Consider the following 25,293-nt stretch of genomic DNA (forward strand, 5'->3'; position numbering starts at 1 on the left):
ATACATTATGGCTTGTAAAAAAGCATTCAGACGGACAGACATGGTTATAGCATGACATAACGTAACATAACGTTATTAAGAAAATAAATTTTAACAACTTTTTTAAAAATAAAATTATTTATTTATTTAAAAATTTATTTTTATGTATAATTTTTGCTTGGATTTAGATCAATTTCTAAGTAGTTTCCACTGTGAAAGAGTTAAATATATTGAACAAACAGAAAATAAGTATGTCAAGCTCTTCTTTTCGCCTAACCTGACATTTAAAGCATATTTTAATATTAAAGTGCATTGATTGATAGATCATACACTATGAAACGAATGGCAAATGTCCTCTCACGCTGCCAAGCAGCAAGTGGACAATTTAGAGTGACTTTTTCGAGCTGACCCAGTTTCGGGATGCTTGGCAGACGAGGAACGACATGTCATTGGCATTAAAGGATGATATAGCGAGACGATCCATAAATGATAAGGATCCGCGTGTCACTGCGAATATCTTGATCGCCAGCGCGTAATGCGATTCATCCGACAGGTGCAAGGCCACAGTTCCCGATTTAAGCGCTGTGTCGGGTTCAACAAAAGGTCACGCGAGCAGAAGCGACCGCTCGAAACGCTTGTAAATTTTAATAATAAAAACCAGAGCGAACACTTGTATATGTCATTTATGGCCGGGTTTTTCCTCGCAAAATACCAAAATTTCAACTTTCAAAAGCAACTGCAGCCAGGTTCTAAGAGAGCGAGAGGCAAGCGCACAACTTTTAATTGACCATAAAAAAAAGCTCTAAACAAAAAATAAAATATAATATAAACAATAAATTGTTTGTTTGAATTTGATGAATTGAATCGTTTAAAACAATTTGGGGCTATTTTGCATTTTCCACTTGGGTTTTTCAAACACACAGACTTAAAGAAGATGGAACAGAGATCTTTAAGATATCCCGGATTGAATCCGGTTTAATTTTAATGGGCGGCATGAAAACAAAAAAAGGCGCCTTGTAAATGCGCTGAACATATATCAAACATCTATGCGTTGTTTTGGAGCTCATCTAATGTAGGGTCAAAGCCCCCGCAGCCAGCTCTTTGCATATGCTCAAGGACTTTGCTGACGGAACTAAAGCAAAACAACTTTCTAATAAAAAAGTCGACGAGACGATTAAATTTCTGATTTAATTTTCTTTCGTTACGTTTCTTGTTCAACAAAAATACAACAACAGAAAAAGACCTCATTTAGATAGATCGATCAAAGAGCTGCAAGAACCAGTTAGCAGCCACAAGAATTCATATCAGCTGAAGGTCATCGGCTTTACAGCTCGTATATATGGGGGGCGTGGCATTTAACTTTAACTTTGACTGTAGCCTGTTTGCGGTTGCACTTCTAAGCACCTAAGATTATTTGTGGGTATTATTTGTACATACAATATATTTTCCTACCATCATTTGTTACACGCTCTTGAGCTGCTGTCTCGTAGGTGTTTCCACTTGGAATTGGATTTGTATTTGTCTATGCTTTTGGTTTGCGCAATTGCTATGCAATTACCAAGCGGATCTTTTAATAAAACTTAATTGCACTAAAATAATTTTGTAGGGTTTAATTATAACAAATTAAATAGCACAAGAATGCAGCACAGTGTCATTAAATATGATTAAGAAACTGCACTAGACACAAAATACTTTAAAGACCGAGACAGTAATTTAATCGAAGTGGGTTAGTTTGTGCATAGACCACAATTCTGTTCGTTGTTGCCAGACTTTGAAGGTCTTTAGAATTCCTTGAAGCTTTGTGGGGTTTGAGGAGATCTCAGAACTAAGATAAGAGCACTTTCCAGTAGTATCTTCTAGAGATTACATGTAAAACAAAAACTAATGTTTCGAAGTTCTCCTTCCTATCAATAGAGAAATACCCATAATCTATACGCACTTCCAATGAGTATAAAGAAGTTATTTTAATTATCTGCATATGGTAATACAAATACCAGTAGTGTTCTTTTGTTTTTAAAGTTCCCTTATGAGTACTTTCCATTAATAGAGGAATATGCATTTTCTAAAATATATTTACAATGAGTATTTATAAATATTAATTTATCCTTAATATGAAAACCATTACTTATCTCCCTGTGGTAATACAAATACATAAAGTATTATGAGTAAAGAGTGCATTCAAATACGATTAGTCAACTTTAGATTATCTCCCTATTATGAAATAAATACATAAGGAGTAATATGAGTATTCAGTTGTTTCAAGGACGAGTACTTTCGAGTATCGACCTATTTGAACAAAGAAAATCCAACTACCCGCCGTAATACATACATTAATGAGTCTTATGAATATTTAGTTGTCTTAAATACAAGTACTTTCGAGTATTGGTCAATTAATCAGCTTAACATCATTGAAGCACATAAATTGCTTGTAAACCCAACATTAATCAATTGCCAAAATTACACTGGCAGACGCACATAGGAACTGTGCCTGATTTCTCTGCATGGATGGATTATGGCATTTACGCAATGATATTGTTCGATAAGGCCACCCGAAAGACAAGCAACAAATTGCGGCAATCGGTGGCCGCCAAGTTGAAGTTTTGCGGGGCAATTAAAGCAATAATTTTGCCATAAATTGGAGGGGCGTGGGAGTTGGAGGCAGGGTAGGACGTACGCATATTTGTTGGAAATTAATTAATTGCCACAAAATGACAGAGACGACGACGACAACAACAAGGCAAATGAAAAACTCGAAATGTAATTTTTCGCAATTTAAGTTGTGTTTTTTTTTTCTTTCGGTCTTTTGATATTGTTTTTTTTTTGTATTTTGCTTTGTTTTGTGTCTTGTCTGAGAAAAAGCTCGGAAAGACGTTGCACATTTTGCAAGCGCGACTTTTGCTCTAATGAGCGCTGATCTAGACAGCGGCTTTTGGAGGTCATCCGTCGCCGTCGCCATCGCCAAGCTGTCCATCCAATTGAAGCAAAATGTGTTAGTTGTTGTTTATTCAATTTTTTTTTGTTTTTTTTTTTCAAATATTGCGAAATGCGTTTGGCTACGTTTTTGGCCAAAAAATGCAACGACAAATGCAGCGTCAGTTGGCAGCCAAACAGACCAAAGCTACAAGTTGCACCAGTTTCCACTAAAGAAAAAAAACCAAAAAAAAAAAGCATTAAAAAACAAAAACTCGAATTGTAATCGAAGTCAGCCTCCGCAAAAGCGTTTGCTGCAATTCCGTTGCCCACCTCCAAGTCAAGTGAAGCAGCAAGCAGGGGCAGCAGCAACTGTGGCAATCTGGAAATCCCTGCTTAGCGCCTCCCTAGCCCCCTCTCTTAGCAACATGTGTGTAGCGTCTTTGGGATTCTTTGCTTGCCCTGCATTTGGCTTTCTGCTTCGCTTGGCCAGCAACCAGCGCTGTTAACTGGGTTTTTTTCATATGGACGTAGTTGTTTTTTTCTTTAACATTTTTTATGGAGCAATTGAAGTCATTGACATGACAAAATGCCAAAAGAGTTGAACTCTGAAGAGCTTATAAAATTCATATTATTATTTTACTACGTAGTCATTGAAAAGAAATATTGCAGTTTTTTTCAATTGTGCCCCCTTAGATATTAGAGTTAAAATGGGAAAAAGCCTAATTGTATTTGAAGAGTCTTACATTTTGAATACACTGATAAAGTAAAGAGCATGTGCTTTTAGACAGAACACAGAACATGGTTAGGACAATTGCTGAAGAAGAGTATTGCCAAGTCTGTCAGCCTTGGGTAGAACAGGAGTTTAAACATTTTTCAGACTATATATGAAATGTATTAATATATTCCCTATTATACAATTAATATTATTAGATTAATATAAATCCTGTTGTTCTCTTTACAGCATGAAGTTTTGCTGCTATCTGCAATATCTTATATTATATTATATAGTTATTCAATTATAAATTATATCAAATAATATTAGTATTTATTTATTTTTTTTAATATATTAATCACACAACCTGTGATAAACGAGTATTAAAATATATTGCATTTATAAAATAAATACTATTACAAAAAGTATATGCACATTGTTCTCTTTACCGAATAAAGTATAACTTTATATAATATTTAGACATTCTTTCTAAATATGGTATTGTGTTTGTTTTCTATAGTATATATAGTATTATAGTATAGCTATCATATTTATAATTTAAGTACATAGATATTATTCGTTATCTTTTGCTAACGTCCAATTAAATTTGCCATTGCCGTTTTTTTCCTTTATGCCAATTTGATGGTTAATTTTTAGTGTGTGACCTCTTAGCGGCCATCAAAATCACGCACGGCTACCGGAATTATGCGCAACTATCGGCCATTGAGCGTGGCACATCAAAGCGTTCATTTCTCATCGCATGCATTCAAATTGCAACAATTAAATTAGCCATAAAAGCTGCCGCATCGCCTCACAGCTTGACTATTATGCAACAGTGCTGGCCATTTCGGCCGCTTTGTTAGCCTGGCATTTTTTCGCCAGCTGATCCCGCTGTGTAATACGAACTTTTCCTTTGCACACATTATCCCCGCCATGGAATATGAATTATGGCGCCAAATTGCAACGAACGCCACAGTTTTCAATTGGGGTGTGCCTGGCTACGTATGTAAGTTAGACACACACACACACACACAGATACAAATACACGCGCATTTGCCGGCTGTGATCCTTTCACCTGCTGCACAAAACAAAAGACTTAGGCAACGAACTCGATTTGGCATTTTGCTTGATTTCCGTATTGAAAGTGCTTTTATTTTGCTCTTTTTTTTTTGGACACTCCTGCAAGTTCTTTATCTGCGCGCCTAAATGATTGTCAATTGTGCCGACGCTACGCCCATTTAGAGCATGCCCAACCACAGCAAAAACAACAACAACTACGACGGGCACTTGTAGAGTAATTGAATGCGACATATCTCAAAAAACATCTCTTAAGCTCTGTACACAAAAATAGCCAGCCAAACGGTTGCAGCTTCCCAAATGTGGCAGACATTTGACTGTTGACTGCTACCAAAAGCTGATGCTGCTGCTGCTGCAGGCGTCGCTGCTGACGTCGCTGCTGCTGCTACTGCTGCTGTAGCTTTGCCACTGCCAGCAGCTGTCCACAACGTGACTGTTGCATAATTTGAGTTTTCTTCGACTTCATGGCACAGTTGCATTTGCTGTTGTTGTCGTTGTTGTTGTTGTTGTTGTTGCTGCTGCTGCTTTGGCAGTCACCCAGTTAGTGTGTCACTGTGGCATTTGAGCTGGCCAGTGCTTGTTGTTGTTTCTGGCCGCTTGTGTGTGTGTTTTTTGGGCCTTTTGTGTCTTCAAGAAATAATTTGGATATTAGTAATTTGATATTTCACATTGTCATGCATGTTGCAGTTGTAGTTGTTGCTGTTGTTGTTATTTTTATGGCAAATCAAAGCAAATGGTACATTAAATTAACATTGATTTGTTTTAAAAGGGCGTGTCGGCAAAATTTGTGTGAGAATTGATTTGGAAATGTCAAAATATTATATGAAAACCCAGAGTTTGGCTTATTTAAATGCTTGCTTGGTAAGTTTTGTGTTTAAAGCACAAAAATAAACGAAAATGTGAAAATACAAAACTAAAGATTCCACGAAAAAAAAAACCAAACAAAAAACAGGATACAAATGTCTTCAAGCATTTGTAAATGGAATTTTCTTAATACATCAATCTAAGCGCTTGTAAATGGAATTACCAAGACTTTAATTATGTTTGGAGTCAAGAAATACGTAGAATAATATAAAATTAAGATTGTTTAGACTGATAACACAAGTATTTTAGCCACATAAAGCTTTAATTTAAGGCATCACAAAAAATAAAAGTGAGATCATATCATGAAGCCCTTGAATTAACTGATGATCTTTTGCAGCTTCTGTCAGCTATTGGTTCATTGGGCATTTATAAATCTTTAACAAATGGCTTTTAAAGCGTTTACTACCTGAATCTCTGTGTTCGTGTTGAACTATAAACATTTGATTTTTATAGGCGCTGCTGACTTTAATGTGCAGCATTTGGTAGCATATCTGGATTTGCCTGACTTTTCTAGCCCATTTACGTGATTTTTACGCCGTCTTTGTGCTTGTTGTTTTTTATGCAGTTACACCATATGGACTGAAAATTTGAATTGAAATTAAAGCAGCTTGGCTGCTAATGCATAATAGCAACAGTAGCTGCCGATTCGCACACACCCCATATATGTAAATGTATCTACGTATGTATAAATATTTACACTCTCACACAATCCGCAATCCACGACAAAAGTCGAACAAATGAAAACGTACAAACGACATAATTCCCATGCCTGGGATTTTGTTTTGTTTGCATTTGTTGTTGTTATTTTTGTCGCTCTTTTTTAATCCAATTCTTTTTTTTTTTCGTGATCTTATTGTTTCAGTTTTGCGCTAATTGCTGTGCGGTTTTCTTGACATGGGCAAGAAAAAAATGAGAGAGAAAAAACACAACTCCATAATACACAAAATGATTTATGCATTACTTTATATTGCCAAACATGTGTTAAAAGACATATGGCTGGGGTATTATGAGTTGAACAGGAAGATATTACCCGATTGGACTATATAAATACTCTTTGAAAGTGTTAGAGGCATAGTCTAACTAATTTCTTAAATATATATGGCATCTCAGGACAAGGAATATTCATGTTATATTTATTTTTTGCTAACGAAAAAATGAAAATATTTGCCTCTGCGAGAATAGTGACATGTGATAATTGGAAAATAGAATGTTATGTCATATAGGAACGTTCTTTTCGCAAGCTTTGGCAGTTATATGATATAGATGTCTGATTTTGATAAGATTTTGGTTATATTTACCTTAATATATAAAAGGTTTTTATACCAGAACCTACTTTTCGAACGATCCCATATGATATAGTGGTTCGATTCGGCCGGTTCCGACAAATATACTGCTTCAACAGAGAGACGGACCTATGCAATGTTGCAAGATAATAGCTTTAAAACTGAGAGACTAGTTCGCATAAAAACAGACAAGCGGACATGACCATATGAGATCGTATGTTGATGCTGTGCTAGAATATATATATGCGTTACACGTTTCATGACAAAATTATAATATCCTCTACAAGTGTATAAAAGCAATCTAGTCTAATTTAGCAGTATAAGACGATAACTGAATAACTCAAATGTACACGTACTGCAGAAATCGCATATTGTATTTTTGTGTTATTGTATACCGCTGCGACCTACCTACGAGGCGAAGCATTTAAATACCTTACAGTATTAGACTATGTCTTCGATCCCCTTCATTGTAAAAACCCGTCAATGTAGATTACAAAACAATTTAAGAAGGTATAGACCCTTATTTCACAGTCATTCGCTTGGTAGAGATCAGAAGGCACTAAACGATTCCAACGGATAACAAATCAAACTGAATTAAAATGAAGTATTTTAGCCGAGTGTTAAATGTACTGGGAATTAGTCAACGGGATTTCCAGTATTTTCATTTCAGCTTATTAAATAAGTACATATTAAGATAAAGCTGAGTTTAATACAATTAAAAACATATTTTAAAAATGTATATAATATTTGATTTGTGTTTAAGGATTAATTTACTCATTGCTTTTATTTTACAATTTTAAGTAATATATTCTTTAAATAATAATCCAATATATTTAAAATAAATTATACTTTTAGTTTTGTTCACATTCCTTTGTTTCACCTTCCTTCATTTCAATCATTTAACATTTTCATTTAAATAAGACAATATTATATTTCATTATTAAATTAATCATTTGTGTCATGTTGGCATTTTAATTAAAAATTGAAATATTTTATTCAATTTTTCCCTCTTTCAATTTCAACCAGTTTTTATTCATTGATATTTTGGGATAATTTGCCATTAAATTCTAATATCACAACGTTACTTTAATCTGTATTTAATCAGTAAATGTTTTGTGTTTTTTAATTTTGTTTAATTTACATTAATAATTGCAATTCTAAAAATTAAACGAAATTTCATGTCAAGTTTATTTGCCAGCACTTAAAACCTGCCCCTAACAAATCTTTTTTTAATTTGTGTGTGTTTTTATTTATTTATTTTATTTTTTTTTTTTTTTGGCAAAACTCGTTGGCAATTGAAGTGGCAAGCGTCTTGTTTGTGGGCGGGTTCGCTGTGGGCGTGTTAGCCAGTTCTTTAATGCATTTGCCGCCACCACTTGGCTGCAATTCGCGGCAAGTTCTCTCAAGCCTCATGTCTGGTTCCGTGTGGCAAGCAACCAGCGTAGGCGAGCCTGGCATTGTCTTGGCAAGTCGCTTATTTCAAGGTCTGCCAAGCCGTGCCCCTTGGCCAAATGTCAAATGGGCAGCGGGGAAAAAAATTGGCCACTTTTTAATGGCATTTTCGGTCTTTGTCTTCGCGTATTTTTAATTTCCCAAAAAACATTACATGAAAATTTAAGTGCGAAAATTGTTGCTGCCGCTAAGGTCAGCTGCCGTTTGTAAACGCGGGTGTTGAGGTCACAATTATCTAAAGTTATATTAACGGTAATAACAAAAAAACAATTGGTTTAACAGTGCCACAAAATGCAGCGGCAACAATGAAATGAAATTAAACCAAATTTTACTCGCGTGACCTCTTCGCGCAATTATCAAAAATGATAATAAAAAGTGCTTGGAAACTGTAGTTGTAAAAAAAAAAAATAAACTGTACAAGTTGTTGTTGCTGTTTGATGTAAACAACAACTCTTTTCAGGCCACTAAACGTGCACAGTTCAAAATGTGTCCAAATTAAATGTCGAAGGTTTTGCACGATTGTCTCGAGACTTGCTACGGGCCTGCACAGTCGAATTGACAAATACTATCCGTACCTACCTCAACTAACCTCGACACAATCTTAACTCTGACTCGAACGGGCACGAAATGCGCGCTTACCAAAGAAAACTTGGCCAGTCCAGCACTAACTGAAATTTAGGCCAAATTGTGTCGCGGATGTCTTTTAATTTTTGAACATAAATTTTACCGATCTCTTTAAACTGATTAAAGAAATGACCCTGGCACATGTACTAATCCATGCCAAACTTAAGAGCTTAGGTTAAAGAGCAACATTTTGCTCGACAGTGTTTACACTCAACACGAGTTTCTTTGAAAGAAAAAACCCCACTTTAAGCTTAAATTATGTTGTTAAATTAAGTTGAATTTATAGCATGCTTAAATATTAATAATATTTTCTCTTCCTCACACCTCGATTGTAGAAACAACTTGAGTGCCATTTAGCTGCAATTAGTTGGTAACAAGAAAAAAAATAACACAAGCTTAGCTTAAGAGTTAAATTAATCAACTTTCAACATTGTTCCACGATTGTGCCAGTGCACAACATGTTCGGCATTTTGAGTCCAACAAACGCCGAATCGATTGCAAAGTTCAAAACATGCGGCAGAAATGCAACAAAATGAGGCAAAAACAAAAAAAAATATTGTACAAAAAAATGCCAAACGATTGACAAATGCGAAGCATCTTAAAAGTAGAGCAATGCATTGAGCGATTGCCCACAAATTATAGACCTACTGCATATGTATATGTATATAAACAAAAAATTGCCCGACTCCTCGATTAAATGGCAAATGACAAATGCTTTGCCAAAGCCAATAAATCGCTGATGTCCAAATTAAAGCCACATTTTTTACTCCTCTAAAGTATGCAAACTTAGCATTTTAAATAATGTTAAAGAAGACTTAGCACAAGCAATAAATATATTTTGACTTTAATGCCACACGCGACTTGGATACCCTATTTCAGAACGTTTAAAAAAATATCAAGCATACAAAATAAATATATCACATATTGAGCAACAAGTTATTTAGGAATTTTAGAATTTATTAATTTTAAAATATATTCAATTCGCTTTTAAAATATTTTGTTGAACTAATCTGTATGCTTTAATTAATATTCGACTTATCGAACATATCGCTAAATATATTGCAGCACATCAATATCGAACATATCGATACATATTTTACAGCGTATCATAACACTTTTAATTACCTTTCAATGCACAATGAGTACATTTTTTTGGTAAACAATTTATGGGACCACGAAAACGTAAAACACGTTAAGTGCTTTTATACGAAGCTAAGTAATGCCTTGTATGCCAAATAATAAATGCTGCACGTAATGTGCAAAGACTTTAGAGATTATATAACATCTTTAAACTAGCTACTAACACACAAGCGAAAAAAACCCGTACATATATATTTTGGGGCAAAACTATACCCAATTATCCTTAATTTCTTAAATCGCTACGGATTATCGTATGTTATTGTAATCCTTGATTCCGTTAAACTCTGTACAGATTGTCTTAGGAATATTATTTTTTATTGTCAAATTCGAATCGATAAATTAAAACAATAAATCGTTATTATATAAAAAGAAGAATAGAAGAGCAAGCAAGTAAGTATGAAACACCTGCGCCGTTCATTGTTCATTTCATTTGCATTTCGAATATCATGTTATATAATACATCTGCCAAAATGTTTAAATTTATATGAAGCAAACACCAAGAAATTCTACATAAAGAAATGCTGAAGCTAACAACGGGCCAAATATTGAGTATAAAATTAAAACAAAAACGAAAATTAAAAAAAAATAAAAACAAAATCATTTTTTATAACATTAAATTTGTTTGTCTTTAGAACTGGTTCACCTTAACGCCGCCGTCGGGCATTAATTATAAACAACGTTTGGAAGTAGACAACTTTTTCTCAGATCTTAACAACATATGCCGAATATAATATGAATCTAACTTTGATTAGCTAATGGCCCGTTGATATTTTATGCAAATGCCGTGCTCTGCATTTGGACAGAGCCTGACTACATACATAATTGGATGTTTGCATAATCCGATAGACGTCATTAGAATCTCCATAAATTTAACTTGAACATAAATAAAAACTCAAGCAAAAAACCAAAAAGAACGAAAAAAAAAACATTTGCAAAATACAAAATATTTTTAAAAATAAAAAAGTTTTGTTAATTTGATTGTCAGCCTTTTGTCAATATTCATTGCATTTGTTATGCGATCGCAAAATTTATTGTTTTTTTCATTGTTTTTCTTTTTTCATGGGCGTGTTAGCATTTGAGCTATACAGAAATGCATTAGCTGGCAAACTCTAGATTATATATATAAAACTAAAATTTGCATAATTTTTTTTGGGGATTTTTTATTATATTTTGTTATTTCCTTTTTTTTTTGTTTTTAATTTCTTATTTTTATTAAACTAGAATGTTCGGTTTGTGTTTTTGGTGATATTTACCAATATGTTGGCTCGCGTACGAAATGAAAGTTAACTAAAAAAAGAGATCAGATTGTAAATATAACAAGAAGAAGCTGCGAACGCACATAAACTTGAACTTGGATTTAATGTTGGGCCTTAACCGCTATGTTTCCCTTCACTTTGCTTGTTTATTATTATTATTTAAGACATCTACAATCTACAGTTTAGTTTTTTCTTTTAACTGATGCTTCTTGTTTCTTTTGATAGTTTCAATGGTTGTTTTTGGGGTCATCTGCGCGTTGCAGCGTTCTTTGTGGTGGCCACAGAAACGAAGCGAACAACAAAGGCCGCATTTGAGTTGTGTACGATAATGTGGTTCAAACTCTGCCTAATGCTAATGATAATGATAATGCTGATGCTGATGACAGCGTACGACCTTCGCCTTCACACTGCACATTACAATGCACAGCATTATAACAGACCACAATCAGATCTAATGAAATATATATATTTATATATCTAATGTTTGTGTTCTGCCCTCCGCTCATTGTTCACACGTTCCATTTACATGGCCATTGGCCGATTCGAATGGTAGTGCCCATTGATTAAGCTATACACATATACACGCTGTGAGTATTTCCTATGCACATTAAAATGTCAAATTACACACACATACACACACAGCAAACATTCAATCATTGCACCCACAATACAAATTTACTTTACCGAAAATCTGTAAGATCAAAAGTTCAGTCACGAAGCCCCAACCGAACCCAAGCCAAGTAGAACTCGCAGACCGAGTGGCGCATGTTTTTTTTTTTCGGAAAAATTACACAAGAAAATTTACTTGGCTTGTGGAAAATGCAACTGAATTCGTTCAGCGCCAAATAGCAAAGTGTGTGGCTAATGCACATTTAGCCTTTCGGGCAAAGAGGCAAAGGTTTCTTGTATCGTGATTTTAGTAGAATTTTTTTTAATTTTCTGCCAATAATTACGCTATCCCATTATGACACTATATAAAAAAAAGTGAAAGGAGATGCTTATTGTTCTTCGAGCAAATATTTTATTGTTTAATAACACTTTCTACTCAATTTTTGTATATTTCCGTTCTAATTTTGTATATTAAAATATAATAAGAATTATAAATTATGCAAATTTTAAATTCAGTCCACAAAAAGATGTATAGTAATTCATTTAATTAAATGTTTTTAAAGAAGAAAAAACAATATCACATTTTCGAAAAGTCTATACTCAAAAGTATTCTTAAACGCGAGTTTATAAAAACATTTTTTTCAGATACCGTGTAATATTGATTCATTTTTGAGCATATAATGCATCGTAACTTTCAATTGCAAGTTTAATTAGCAATTTAAAAAATTTCTAATGACAATTTTATCCAATAGTATAAATCAGTAATTGGAAGTTCTTAATTAAATAATCTAATTGAGTCCAGTAAAAGGAATCAGTAATTAGGAGTTTTTATATTGATTCAGCTGTTTATTTTTTCATCTTTAATATAATATTAGGTATTTGTTTGTTTTTATATATTTTTTCATTTTATCCAGTTTTTTATATTTTATCTTTAATTTAATATTATATATTGTTTCATTTTATTGATTTTTCATTTTAATTCATTGCTTTGTTTTTTTTTTAAATTTAAGAATACATTTTTTAATTGTGATAATAAAACGCAATTAAATCTTATTTGAATTAATTTTTTTTTACATTACGAATTCTTTGTTTTATTTTGTTTATACTTTTAAATTTGATTTTCTGTTTATGCTATTTTTTTAAATTCATTTTTTTTGTTAATTTTGTTTGCATTTTTTGTTTTTTAAATTTGAATATTTTAAAATCGAAATTAGATTTAACTTTCGAAAGTCTAGCTTTTTCAACACTAGAGTTTAACAACACGTACGCTGTGGAACTTTTTTTACTATCTAGTGCCCCCAGTTGTCTACTAAGTACTTGGTTCCATTAACGGTTAGCCGAGCTGCTGACTGCTGTCAAGTCACACAGACAGGCACTAACACACACGCAGGGCAGCTCACACGCATTGCTCATATGTACACGTACAGTGTCCGTGTGAACTGAAAGCTTTTTTGGCACACAACATTTCCTTACGCACAGTGAGATACTAAAACAGAGAGGCCGAGTGAGAGAGAGAGAGAGAGAGCGAGCGAGAGACTGAGCGAGCTTTTGGGCTGCTGCTGCTGCTGCTGGCTGGTGGCTGGTGGCTGCGTCAAAGATCGACGTCGACAGACACCACCAAGAGCATCAACCATGGTCGGCATTGGCATATAAAAGCTCGCAATGTCTGTGCAAAATTATTCAGTTAACAGTTGCGGGTTGGTTGAGACATACAAACCCCGGCAAAAGTTGAGTGCGCCTGTCTAGAAGTTAAAACAAAGTGCAAAATGAAATCCATGGTATGTTGTGTTCAAGCGTACTACAAAAAATAAATCTAAAGCAAACCAATCAGCTAAAAGCGATTCAAGTTAAAAGTTCTTCAAGTGTCTGCATTATATCATCATAACTATATCTGACTATCATCTCGCTATGCAATGGACATTCTTCGTGCCTCAAAAAACTATAATTTTGTCCATCAAGTGTACTTAAAAAAAATATAGAATTTAAAGAAATCTCTAGAAATATCTTTATGAGCTGCATGCAATAACTTTATCTAATTAAAAACAAAAGGCAAATGTAAAAAATAAAACCTAGAATATATCTTTATATGAGAAGCTTTTAGCTTGATAAATAGTAGGCAATTTAAATATGCAGTAAATTCTAGAGTTTTCTTGTAAATATCAAGGCAGTTCATGTTTGTCAAAAAGTAATTAAATTAGAATTTACTTTAAAAAATCTTCTTTTTTGAATATAAAAATATTTTAAATATTCGGAAAATGTTTTATATAAGATTTTTGAAAGTATTCGAAATAAATATTTTGAAAATAGGGTATAGAACTATTGGAAATATTAGAATATATTTATTTGAGTCAAGAATCTCGGTTTTTGGTTCAAGATCTAACGAAATATATACAGTAAAAAAAAGTTTTTTAAAGAGCTCTTGACACCAAAGCTAACATTTACTACTTTCCTAGTTTAATTTGTAAGAGTAGCCACAAATATAGCTTAATGAGAAAAAACTTTCATGTTAGCGCATAACAAAAATTACGCATACGCCGCTTGCTACGCACTGCGCAAGTTCTGGCACATTACGTATGCGCCGCGTGGCCAATGAATGGAGCTACCATTGAACTTGGCGCGCAGCCAAACGCATTTGGCAGATTGCATAATTGTCATATTTGAAATTATTATTGGAGTGGCGGCTGGCGGAAGTGCCGCCAAGTTATATAATAGCATAATAGTTGTAACGATCGAGCCATCGAACGATTAACACGGCTAACCCACTTTGGTCACACTTTGAATTGCAGCTCGTTTTTGGCCTGTTGGCTATGTGCGTGTTGGCGGCCACCGCCAGCGAGGAGGCACCCAAGAAAGTTGAGGCCGCTGAGCCCGCTGAGGCCAGCGCGACGGCTGAGAAGAAGCAGGAGAAACGCGGTATTGGCTATTCCGGCTATGGCTATGGCGGCTCCAGCTATGGCGGCGGCAGCTATGGCGGCGGCAGCTATGGCGGCGGCAGCTATGGCGGCTCCAGCTATGGTGCCTCCGGTCTTGGTGGCGGTGCCATTCTGAGCACTGGAGGTGGTGCCATTGGTGGAGGAGTTGTCTCTCAGCTGCCCACACAAGTGCACACCAACACCGTGGTGAGAACCGTCCAGGTCCCCTACCAGGTGGAGCGTCATGTGCCCTATCCCGTTGAGAAGACCGTCACCTATCCCGTCAAGGTGCCCGTGCCACAGCCCTACCCCGTGGAGAAGGTTGTCCAGTATCCCGTGAAGGAGATCGTTAAGGTGCCCGTCCATGTGCCACAGCCCTACCCAGTTGAGAAGATTGTGAAGGTGCCAGTCAAGATCCCAGTCGATCGTCCCTACACCGTGCACGTGCCCAAGCCATACCCCGTGCCCGTTGAGAAGCCAGTGCCCTATACCGTTGAGAAGCGCGTCATCCAGAAGGTGCCCGTCCATGTGGATCGCCCAGTGCCCTACCAGGTGAAAGTGCCCGTCAATGTGCACGTTGAGAGCCATGTCCAGCCCGCCATCACTGTCACCCATACCGTCACCAGGACCGAGGGTGCACCCATTGTCAGCGCACCAATTGCTAGCGGTTACTCCGGCATCTCTGCTCAAGGTGTCTCTGGACCCGGCATTGCTGTCGGCCATGGCATCTCCTCTTATGGCGGTCATGGCATCATCTCCGGTCACGGCATCTCTGGCCATGGCATCTCTGGCCATGGCATCTCTGGCCACGGTGTCTCCTCGTACGGCGTCTCCGGACACGGCGGTTACCTCCACAAAAAGTAGATCAATTTATCGCTAACGAGGGCCAAATCAGCTTATGAATTCGGGTAAAGGAGTACGCATCAACATCAATGTCGAAATTTTCCAATATCCACATGAAGAACAAAACCCAACTGGAATTACCCCCAACCCGCAACCCTCAAAGTACGACTTACATTTAGTTTTAGTTTGTGATACCAACCGAAATTCTAGGAGGAAGCAACAATCGTTCAACGGGAAGATCATCAAATGCGGCATTTCGATGAGTGGTTCCCAGGACGGAACACTCTGGAAACTTGCCAGCTACTGCCCCCTTAAGAAAAACAAAAGAAACAAATCAAAGTCGCATTCGTTTGTCCCGTTTGTCCCGTATTGTGTCACCCGCCTCCTCTTATGTACAGTTCTTTCTAGACAGGAAAAACAAACAAACAAACAACAACAACAAAAGAAAACACCTAAAACCAGTTGCTTCTTCGACTTTGTCCCGTTAATTTCTATTCTATGAAATTTTTGTACATATTTAAATAATGTAAATAAAAAGAATTTAAAACAAAAATTTGATTTTTATTTGAAAAAGATAAAATAAAATTGCTGATGAATATTTTTAATAGATTTATCAATAAAATCAGCCTTTAAATATCATCAATTTATTACATCAAGCATACTTCGATTTAAGAAATTATAACAGCTTGCCCAAAATATATAATTACAATCTTCCAGAGTTACTACTGAGATATATCTTAGGGCAGCCTACCAACTTCACTTGGTCTAAATTGTGAATTTTTATTATTAGGTTTGATAATACTCGATGTAATATTAAAAATGGGTTAAAAAAAGGTTCATAGAGGTAGGTAGAAAAACTTGTTGCTAAACTGGATCGGCTAGAGAACCCCCGATATATAGTCACATGACATGCAATTTTTGGAAAAAGATATATACAAAATTAATACAACATTTTTTCAATATAAAGTCCTAGCAATTAAACACTTATTCAAAATATATCCTGTTGAATTTAGGCTTTAAAATTGATAATAATTTGTAGTTAGTAAATTTTTAAATTAATTTTATAAAGCTGTCACTTATATTTTATAAAAATAATTAGCGAGAAATACACTTGTAGACATTTGCTTTAGTGAAGCTCATAAATTCTGAATTTGATGAAAATATCTTGGAAAACAGAGTATTTTTCCATATTAGTTCGATCGTTCCTTTATGCTATATGATATAGGGGTCAGACTATGTAAGCTCGGCTGTTGATGCTGATCTAGAATATATACTTATATAGACTTTATGGGGTCGCAGATGTCTCCTGCTATGCGGTACACATTTCATGACAAAATTATAATACCCTCTACAAAGGTCGCATGTCAAAGCTTTTCAACGTATTGCACATTTATATAGTCAACTCATAAGCTTTAAATGCGCTTATAAGCTCAAAAAGACTTGTCTTGAGTTAAAAGTTGTGTAAGCTTTTATTTTTGTTACCACTGTACGCCAATGCTTTAATGCAAGCTAAGCTTTATTTGTATTTGCCTGCAAGATAGGTGCACAAAGTATGCCAAAAAATTTATATATATTACAGATGTAAAGCACATTTTCCAATCTTTGAGCCGAAAACTATGCAACCTATTCGAAGAGAAAATATAATATTTATTTATTCTTCCAAAAAAGTAGATAAAAGTAAAGATTCATGCCCGAGCTGGATACAAATAGAAGAAAAGTGATTGGTTAAGCGAAAGCATGTCCCGGGCAAAGCCGAGCAATAAGTGCTATTTTATTATATTTCTCAAACTTATAATTGTGATATATTTAAATTTATCATCTTCCGGCAAGCAACGATATTCAGTTGTGTTCTAAGCGCGTTGCAGTAAAGTTCGTATTTAACGGAAACCACATTTTGAGGCCAGAATGTGGAAATTTGTGTTAATATCTGTGCTCAGCCTGCTGCCAAATGCGCTGCTTCAAACTGAAGATTATGAACACCATCAAACTGAAGATTCACATACTACACAAATATACCAAGCAAGCGATTCACATCTGTGCACAGAATATGCGGTAGTCCTCTATACGTTAATGGAGCAAACACCGTTGCGGGAATATGGTTTATTTGCCGACTACTTTAGGCGGGCGGGCATTCGGGGATCAATGCGTAGAGTGGTGAGTTCACGAAGAAGCAGCCGATAAGATTTGTAAGCTAATGATCTAACGTCATATTATACAGACCAAGACAAGATTGGAGCCCCGTCCAGTATGCTGTCCGGGCTATCTAAGAGCCAACGATAATAGCTGCCAACCCGTGTCGACGACAACAGAGATCTACACAGAGTTCACCGGAAGCTCAACTGTGCCTGTGCCCAGAACGGATGAAAGCTTATCGGTTTCCTCGGACAAACAGCCGTTTAACCCTAAGCCCTGGCTTATATACGGCACTGTACTCACATTGATCTTAATAGCCCTGGGAGTAACAATATATAGTATCTACTCTATAAAGCAAAGAAGAGATAAGAGAAAGCATGACGGCAATGAACTTGAAGTACGCGCAGCTCTGTTTTCCGAATAAGTGACAAATTATATATGTGTTAAAGAGATTGAATAAGTGAACTTTAATAAAACTTTTAATGAACTTTAGAGTATTCGGCATTTGAATATATATATTTTCCAAAAATTCGTCATATAAAAAATATTTCCCGCCTTCTTTATCTTGCCTATACGAATATAATTAAGCGTATAAATTTACTAAAGTATACTATACAAATATCTTTATCGTCTCTCTGCTTACATTTTGGTGATATGAAGTTTATTTAATATATAATTAAACAAGTAAGAGGTTCTAGTCGGGAGCTCCTGACTAGGGGATACCCTGAACCCTCTTCTTCCAACCCCGATGCAGATCGCGCTACGCGCTCGTTTGCTTTAGTAGTGATAAAGTAAAATTAAAATAAAAAAAAATTGTCCCCTTAGCAGGGCTCGAACTCGCAACTAACCGCACCACTTGCCGCCGCCTCTACTCAAGAGCCACACTAATAATTGAGTTTTAATGAGAAAAAAACCAATTAAAATAGCAACACAGAAAACAATACAATCGCAATTGCAATGCTGTTGATAGAATTCAAAGCAGACGCGCATGAATGTGTGTGTGTACATGTATACAGAAATTCTTGGAATTTACGCTAGCTGATGCTAGCACGTGCGCACATAACTTTTGTGTTTCTTAACCGACCTAATAAAATTTTTGACAGTACATCTTATTGTAGAATAAAATATAGAATATTCGTGTATGCTCAATTGTATTATCAATTGCATTAATTGTGGCTTAAATTAGTGGGCAATACAAGTTGGTTTATTAACTTGGTTTATTGCTTTGTGGTGGTAGCTGGGAGGTGGTGATAGCTATAAAATGAAAGATTCTTGATATACATATATATACTATTCTAGAAGCTACATGTCAAGTTTGGTGCCTCTAGCTCTTGTTATTTACCAAAATTGCTCAAAAATCAGGATTTCGATATCGATTTTTATCGATTACTTGGAAACGGAGCAAGTTATCGAATATCGGAAACAAACTCGATCTGCGCTGGGACTAAGAGGACCTACAGCTACAATTTCTACAAGTCTCTAGCTCTTATAGGTTCTGCGATCCTTGCGTTCATGAATACGGACAGACGGACAGATAGACGGACATGGCTAGATCGACTCGGCTATTGATGCTGATCAAGAATATATGTATACACTTAATGGGGTCGGAGATGCTTCCTTCTGCCTGTTACATACATTTGCACAAAAACATTATACCTTTTTTCCCTAATTTTTAATGGGTTCAGGGTAATAAAACTGAGCTCGGAGTATTCGGCTTTTGAATAGATATATTTTCCAAAAATTCGTCTCATAAAAAATCGCGTAATAAAAATATTCCCTCCCTTCTTTATCTTGCCTATGAGTAAGCGAATAAATATACTAAAGTATGCTATACAAATATATTTATCGTCTTTTTGCTTAAATTTTGGTGATATGAGTTTATTTTATATATAATAAAAAAAACTGAGCTCAGCTACAAGCTGGAAGTGTAACTAAATTTTAGTTTAGTTTTGTGCACACTCAACTAATCATCGTGGTTTGAAAATGTGCAAAATTTTGGTGCTGAGTTTACTCAGTCTCTACATACAGCTGGCGACCTCTGTCAAAGATCCATATTTGTGCATCAAAAATGTGTCAGTTTCTTACACAGTAACGGAACGTGCTTCCCTAGAGAGCTATGGCGAGTTTGCAAATCTTTTGAAGATGCTAAATGTGCCAGGCGAAATGCGCACCATTGTATGTACATAATAGTTATATTCTAGTTCGTTATTCTATTCATGATTGGACCAATCAAATATGCAGCAAAAAACCAAATTGGAACCACGCGAGGAATGCTGCGGAGGCTACGAACGCTCGGCTAAAGCTGATAAGGGTTGCCAACCTGTGCCAACTATGCCAACTGTGCCAACTGTGACAACTGTGACAACTATGACAACTGTGCTCCAGAATGAGCTGGGCTCAACTTTCTCTGTTATCGACAACAATCCGATTGTGCCTCTGTACATATCGAATAGTTCTAAGCTCAGCTACCGGCGTTGCAAAATTGAATTAATCTTCGTATGTGCACTTGTACTTATCTGCAAGCTCTTTTAAAGAGAATTGTCGTAGATATAAATATAAATATTGTTATCATATAAATTTGCATGAATAAAATCAGAGTATGACTAATCTCTGTCTGGTTTTTTTTTAAATACGTTCAGAAATTATTTTTTGCCCTAGATATACGTGGCCCGACCAATAAAAAAAAAACATAATACAATTTCTACAATCATCTTACGGTCACCCTAGATCGTATGTCAGCCTACCTGCTTTTTTCTATGTAAACATTCGTTATCAAGTGTCTTATCAAGCATTATTCACTGCCTCGAACAAGCCTCCCAATCAAAACTCTTAATGTGATTCTCTTAAATCAAATTTATTGGTATACCCTGTAGCAAGAACTTAAGTAGTAACAAGTAAGAGGTTCTAGTCGGGAGCTCCCGACTAGGGGATACCCTAAACCCTCTTATTCTTATATACACCAAATGCAGCACGCGCAACGCGCTCGTTTGCTTTTGTAGTAATAAAGATAAATTAAAAAAAAAATGTTTCCTTGGCAGGGTTTGAACTCGCAACTGACCGCATTACTTGCTGCCGCCTCTACGTAACAGCCACACCAGCCAAACAAAATAAAATAGTTTCCGCGCCAGGGTTCGAATTTGTAACTGACAGCGCTACTTTCCGCCGCCTCTACTCAACAGCCACACCAATAATTAAGCCTTAACGAGAAAAAAACGAATAAAAATAGAAGCACAGAAAACAATACAATCGCAGTTGCAATGATATTGATAGAATTCAAAGAATTACATGTATACAGAAATTCTTGGAACTTGCGCTTGCTGCTTCACGTGTTTGCAGGCCAATACAAATTTTCTTTCGTGTATAACCATGTGTTGATAACGGAGAGGTAGCGATAGCTATAAAATGAAAGATACTTGATATACATACATATATGTATATACTATTCTAGAAGCTACATGTCAAGTTTGGTGACTCTAGCTCTTATTATTTACTAAATTGCTCAAAAACAGGATTTCGATATCGATTTTAATCGATTACTTGGAACCGGGGCAAATTATCGATTATCGGAAACAAACTCGCTCTGCGCATGACTAGGAGGACCTACAGCTAAAATTTTAAGTCTCTAGCTCTTATACGTTCTGAGATCCTTGCGTTCATGAATACGGACAGACGGACAGACAGACGGACATGGCTAAATCGACAAGGCTGTTGATGCTGATCAAGAATATATATACTTTATGGGACGGAGAAGCTTCCTTCTGCCTGTTACATACATTTGCACAAATACATTATACCCTTTTTACCCATTTTCAATGGGTTCAGGATATAAAAATATATATTTAAGTTGCAGTCGATGCTACACGGCGAATGAGCTGAGTTTCTTGGAACATAAAGTTCAATTTGTTGAACTCGACCTCGCGATAACGCTGGTTATGTTATTTACGCACATGTATTTGTTTATATATGTATATATAAGCATTATCAGAAGAGAGTCCGTAATTATTAAAAGATTGTTGTGTGGGGCCTTTAAGTAGACTCGATTCAGCAGAACAATCATAATTCCGTTTTAAAATTACAGCTAGACGGTTGAGAATTTTGCTATTTACGAAAGCCTCTCACCATGGATAGTAATCGGGGTGCAATATTTTTGATTTGTTTAATTGCTGCGGCTAACTGTACGCCTGTCATGCATAAGGAGAACAAGAGCACGTATAATAATACGTGTTTAAGGAAATTGGACTCAGTTATAAATAACCCAATTAAGCAAGAAGTAAGTTGAATTAAATTCCTTTTATACCCTGTACCCATATGAAATTCATATATAACAGCAACAGTAATGCTATAAATATATATCATTTGAAATAAGATTTAGTTTATCATTTTGTTGATAACTCTCCTGATCTCTCCCGGATTTTTGAGCATATTCCTCAGTTTATAAGAAAAATGCAGCATACGAAAAACAGAGTCAAGAATATTTCACATTCTGATCTCTGGCAGTTGCCTCAAATTTTGTGCATATACCCATTGCTATGTTATGCTCAAGCCGAATTTCAAATTAATCAGATTATACAGGCAGACGTTATTAAAGAATTAATCTTCGAGAGTACGGTACCCAGGTAAGAGGAAGTAGAGCAAACTGCAGCTTGGTACAGGGTGTATTTTAGTCGGTCAATTTCGACTAGAGAATTCTCACTTTATACAACACCTCCTCTACACAGTCAGCGTATGAATGCTGTCCCGGATATGTTGGAACGATTGACGATTGCCAGCCCGTTTGCTCTGAGGAATGTGGTACCAATAAGTACTGCTCTGCTCCAGAGCACTGTGAATGTCGAGAGGGCTATAAGATGTCGTCAAATGGAGACTGTCATCCGCCGTGTAAAGAAGGCTACGAAATGCTGCCAACGGGTGAATGTGCGTCTAGGACTGAAAGCAAGGAAATCGAAGAGAACCCCGATCAGAATTGCTGTAAGGCAGATCCCTGCTTGCCTGAGGATCCGAATTTATGCACAAGGGAAGTGCCATACACTGGCGAACAGCAACCGGAGTACTATTCATTAAAAGAAGAGTTTGAGAAATTAAATCTTACATTTCCCAACATTATGTATGTAAGTAAGCAAATTACTTCTGTATTGATATCGATTACCCAAGATCCCCTAAATGAATAGACCAAAATTGAAAGATATTGCTGCGACGGTTACGGGAAGCAAGCCGACGAAGAGCTCTGCCAACCCGTGTGTCAGCCCAACTGTGGTGCAAATAGCTACTGCAAGGAACCAAACAAATGTGTGTGCCAGGACAACTACCACATGGGAGTAGAGGGACATTGTGTGGAGAATTTTAAAGCTGATGATCTGCATGTGTGCAGCAAAAATGTGGTAAGCAGTTAACAACTTTAAGCGTTTCCCCTTAACTATATAAACTCTATAACCTAAAGACCACAACTGAGCTAAAGATCCACTGCTGTGATGGCTATGAACAAAAAGCGCTTGGCGAACTCTGCCTGCCCAAATGCAGCCAAAGTTGTCGCCATAACTGCCGCTGTGTACGACCTGAGGTGTGCGAATGTGCAGAGGCTGACTCCCACTGTCTGTGTGAGGCAGGCTATGCCAAGGGCAAATCCGGACACTGCGAACCACCATGTGCAGCGGGTTGTATTGCGAACAGCCGCTGCCTTCCGTCCGGACTATGTCAGTGCGTTGAGGGCTACACAAACAGCAGCGGCAGCTGCCAGCCCGATTGTCTGGGGGCCATGCCAGAGCACAGTAAGTGCGTACGTCCAGGCGAATGGGAATGCGATTCGGGCTACATCAAGCTTCGCGCTGCCAATAAGCAGAGCTACACCTGTGAGCCGCATTGTGAGCAGAGCTGCTCCACCTATGGAAAATGTGTGGCACCTAATATCTGCGAGTGCAAGCCTGGCTATAAGCCCATTAACCTTGGCGTAGACGGCGAGACCCATGAATTCATTGAGAGCTGCATACCAGAAACGTCTGCCGATTCTTTTGCATATCCATATAGGCAACCCACAACTAAAGCTTCAGATAAGCAAATACTTTCGAAGAAAACTGAACAGATATCATTTCGAACCGGATCCGCTAGCTAGAAGACTATGCACATTCTTATTGTCAATATATTTTTAAAACCTGATTAGCTTTTTGCATTTTGTATACCGAATTTAAATGCTTAGAACAGTTTGCTTGGCCAATTTCAATCTTTATAATAAAATAAATTTTTCATATTCCACTTGCTAGAAGACTTTCATATTTTGAATTCATTTTTAAGACCCAATTAGCCATTTTGCATTTTGTATACCGAATTTAAAAGCTACAACATTTTTCTGGGCCAATTTTAATTTTTACAATAAAAAAAATCATTCATATTCTGTTTTTTTCATCGAATAATTAAATGAAATATTTATACAATTGTTCGTATACATCCCAAATTATGTTCAACCAAAATTATTTTATACATTTTTTTGTTAATTTTTTTTTTTGTAGTTTATTAAAGTTTGAACTTTGCAAACTTAATACAACTTTTAGCCAATTTTATAATAGAGAAAAGCTCAACAAGAAATCCCCAAAGTTTCCGGCAACTAATGCTAATCAATTAATATAAAAGCGAGAGTAAAAAAAACTGAACTGCCTTCTTATACACACATATACACATTCATACACATTCACTCACACACACTAACATTTACGCACTCGTTAACTTTTGCACATAATCTGGAATACTTGAGAGCAACTTTGCCCAAGTGGCGGGCAAAATCAACAAGCGAAAAGCGTACAAATTATGCAAGACTTAATGCAGTCGAGAGCATTGAAAGTAAGCGCAAAATAAATCGAGCGATATACATACGCCCAAATGCAGTATAATTAATTGGAATGACAAATGGTGTCGAACAAGAAAACCACAACAATTTCAAGTTCGTTGCCTAAGTCTTTAGTTTCTTTTTTTTCGTGGGCAGCCGCAAGAACCTGTTGGCAGTTGACCAACGCACAACATTGATCTTGTGCTAAGCTAACGCGAATTGAACCCAGCATGTGTGTGTGCGTGTGTGTGTCTGTGGCATGTGGCAAACGGAGAATGGCACGACCCAAAAACAAAAGCACAAAAGAGCCAGAGCCAAAGCAAAGTGAATGCAGCAAATGCGACGCGCAGCCGCAATCAATTAGCGCTATGCGATGACGTCGACGTCGACGCCGACGCCGACATCGGCTGCTTGCAAAGCTGTCACATGTGGCGATTGCGTCATGGCGCCAAGCAGACCGTCTAGCGGTAATTGACTTGCAATTTCTTTTACAGCAACTTTTCGGTTGCAAAGAAATTTACCAAATATGTTGCAATAGCTGCCAAGCCGCCAAAGCAATGCGCCAGGCTGAGACAGCCTGAAGCCAGCTGAGCTGTAATTTATTAGCATTTATCATAGAGTATTTTTTACAGGCAGTTAAATATATATTTTTGGGCAGTTCAAATAAAAACTGTATGTTTAA

The 25,293-nt window shown here is 36.4% G+C and overlaps 4 protein-coding genes across 5 annotated transcripts in view; 3 read left to right on the forward strand and 1 right to left on the reverse strand.

The window, feature by feature from the left end:
* Ance-3 overlaps window positions 1-25,293 on the reverse strand; it is a 67,784-nt gene that overhangs the window by 22,327 nt on the left and 20,164 nt on the right. The gene's annotated exons all lie outside the window — the stretch shown is intronic.
* On the forward strand, window positions 13,580-16,138 carry Vajk2. The gene is made up of 3 exons (XM_064686019.1): window positions 13,580-13,687; window positions 14,696-14,858; window positions 14,940-16,138. The coding sequence occupies exons 1-3, from the start codon at window positions 13,676-13,678 to the stop codon at window positions 15,683-15,685; spliced, it is 921 nt and encodes a 306-aa protein (XP_064542089.1). The 5' UTR covers window positions 13,580-13,675; the 3' UTR covers window positions 15,686-16,138.
* On the forward strand, window positions 17,507-18,267 carry LOC135431083 (uncharacterized). The gene is made up of 2 exons (XM_064686017.1): window positions 17,507-17,818; window positions 17,883-18,267. The coding sequence occupies exons 1-2, from the start codon at window positions 17,570-17,572 to the stop codon at window positions 18,219-18,221; spliced, it is 588 nt and encodes a 195-aa protein (XP_064542087.1). The 5' UTR covers window positions 17,507-17,569; the 3' UTR covers window positions 18,222-18,267.
* On the forward strand, window positions 21,874-24,060 carry LOC135431076 (epidermal growth factor-like protein). The gene is made up of 4 exons (XM_064686007.1): window positions 21,874-22,067; window positions 22,516-22,905; window positions 22,966-23,175; window positions 23,235-24,060. The coding sequence occupies exons 1-4, from the start codon at window positions 21,918-21,920 to the stop codon at window positions 23,901-23,903; spliced, it is 1,419 nt and encodes a 472-aa protein (XP_064542077.1). The 5' UTR covers window positions 21,874-21,917; the 3' UTR covers window positions 23,904-24,060.

This window comes from Drosophila montana, unplaced genomic scaffold, assembly GCF_035044405.1.
Source record: "Drosophila montana isolate Dmon_TW-CO22-7 unplaced genomic scaffold, ASM3504440v1 contig_312_1, whole genome shotgun sequence".
In the NCBI taxonomy this organism is placed as follows: Eukaryota; Metazoa; Arthropoda; class Insecta; order Diptera; family Drosophilidae; genus Drosophila; species Drosophila montana.

Excerpts from the sequence above, each read along its gene's own strand:
- Vajk2 (XM_064686019.1), top strand. Across the intron at positions 14,859-14,939 it reads CTATGGCTATGGCGGCTCCA|GTGGCGGTGCCATTCTGAGC; the intron begins GCTATGGCGGCG and ends CCTCCGGTCTTG.
- LOC135431083 (XM_064686017.1), top strand. The coding sequence starts at position 17,570 with ATGTGGAAATTTGTGTTAATATCTGTGCTCAGCCTGCTGCCAAATGCG. Across the intron at positions 17,819-17,882 it reads GGGGATCAATGCGTAGAGTG|ACCAAGACAAGATTGGAGCC; the intron begins GTGAGTTCACGA and ends CATATTATACAG.
- LOC135431076 (XM_064686007.1), top strand. The coding sequence starts at position 21,918 with ATGGATAGTAATCGGGGTGCAATATTTTTGATTTGTTTAATTGCTGCG. Across the intron at positions 22,068-22,515 it reads ATAACCCAATTAAGCAAGAA|TCAGCGTATGAATGCTGTCC; the intron begins GTAAGTTGAATT and ends TCCTCTACACAG. Across the intron at positions 22,906-22,965 it reads CATTTCCCAACATTATGTAT|ACCAAAATTGAAAGATATTG; the intron begins GTAAGTAAGCAA and ends CTAAATGAATAG.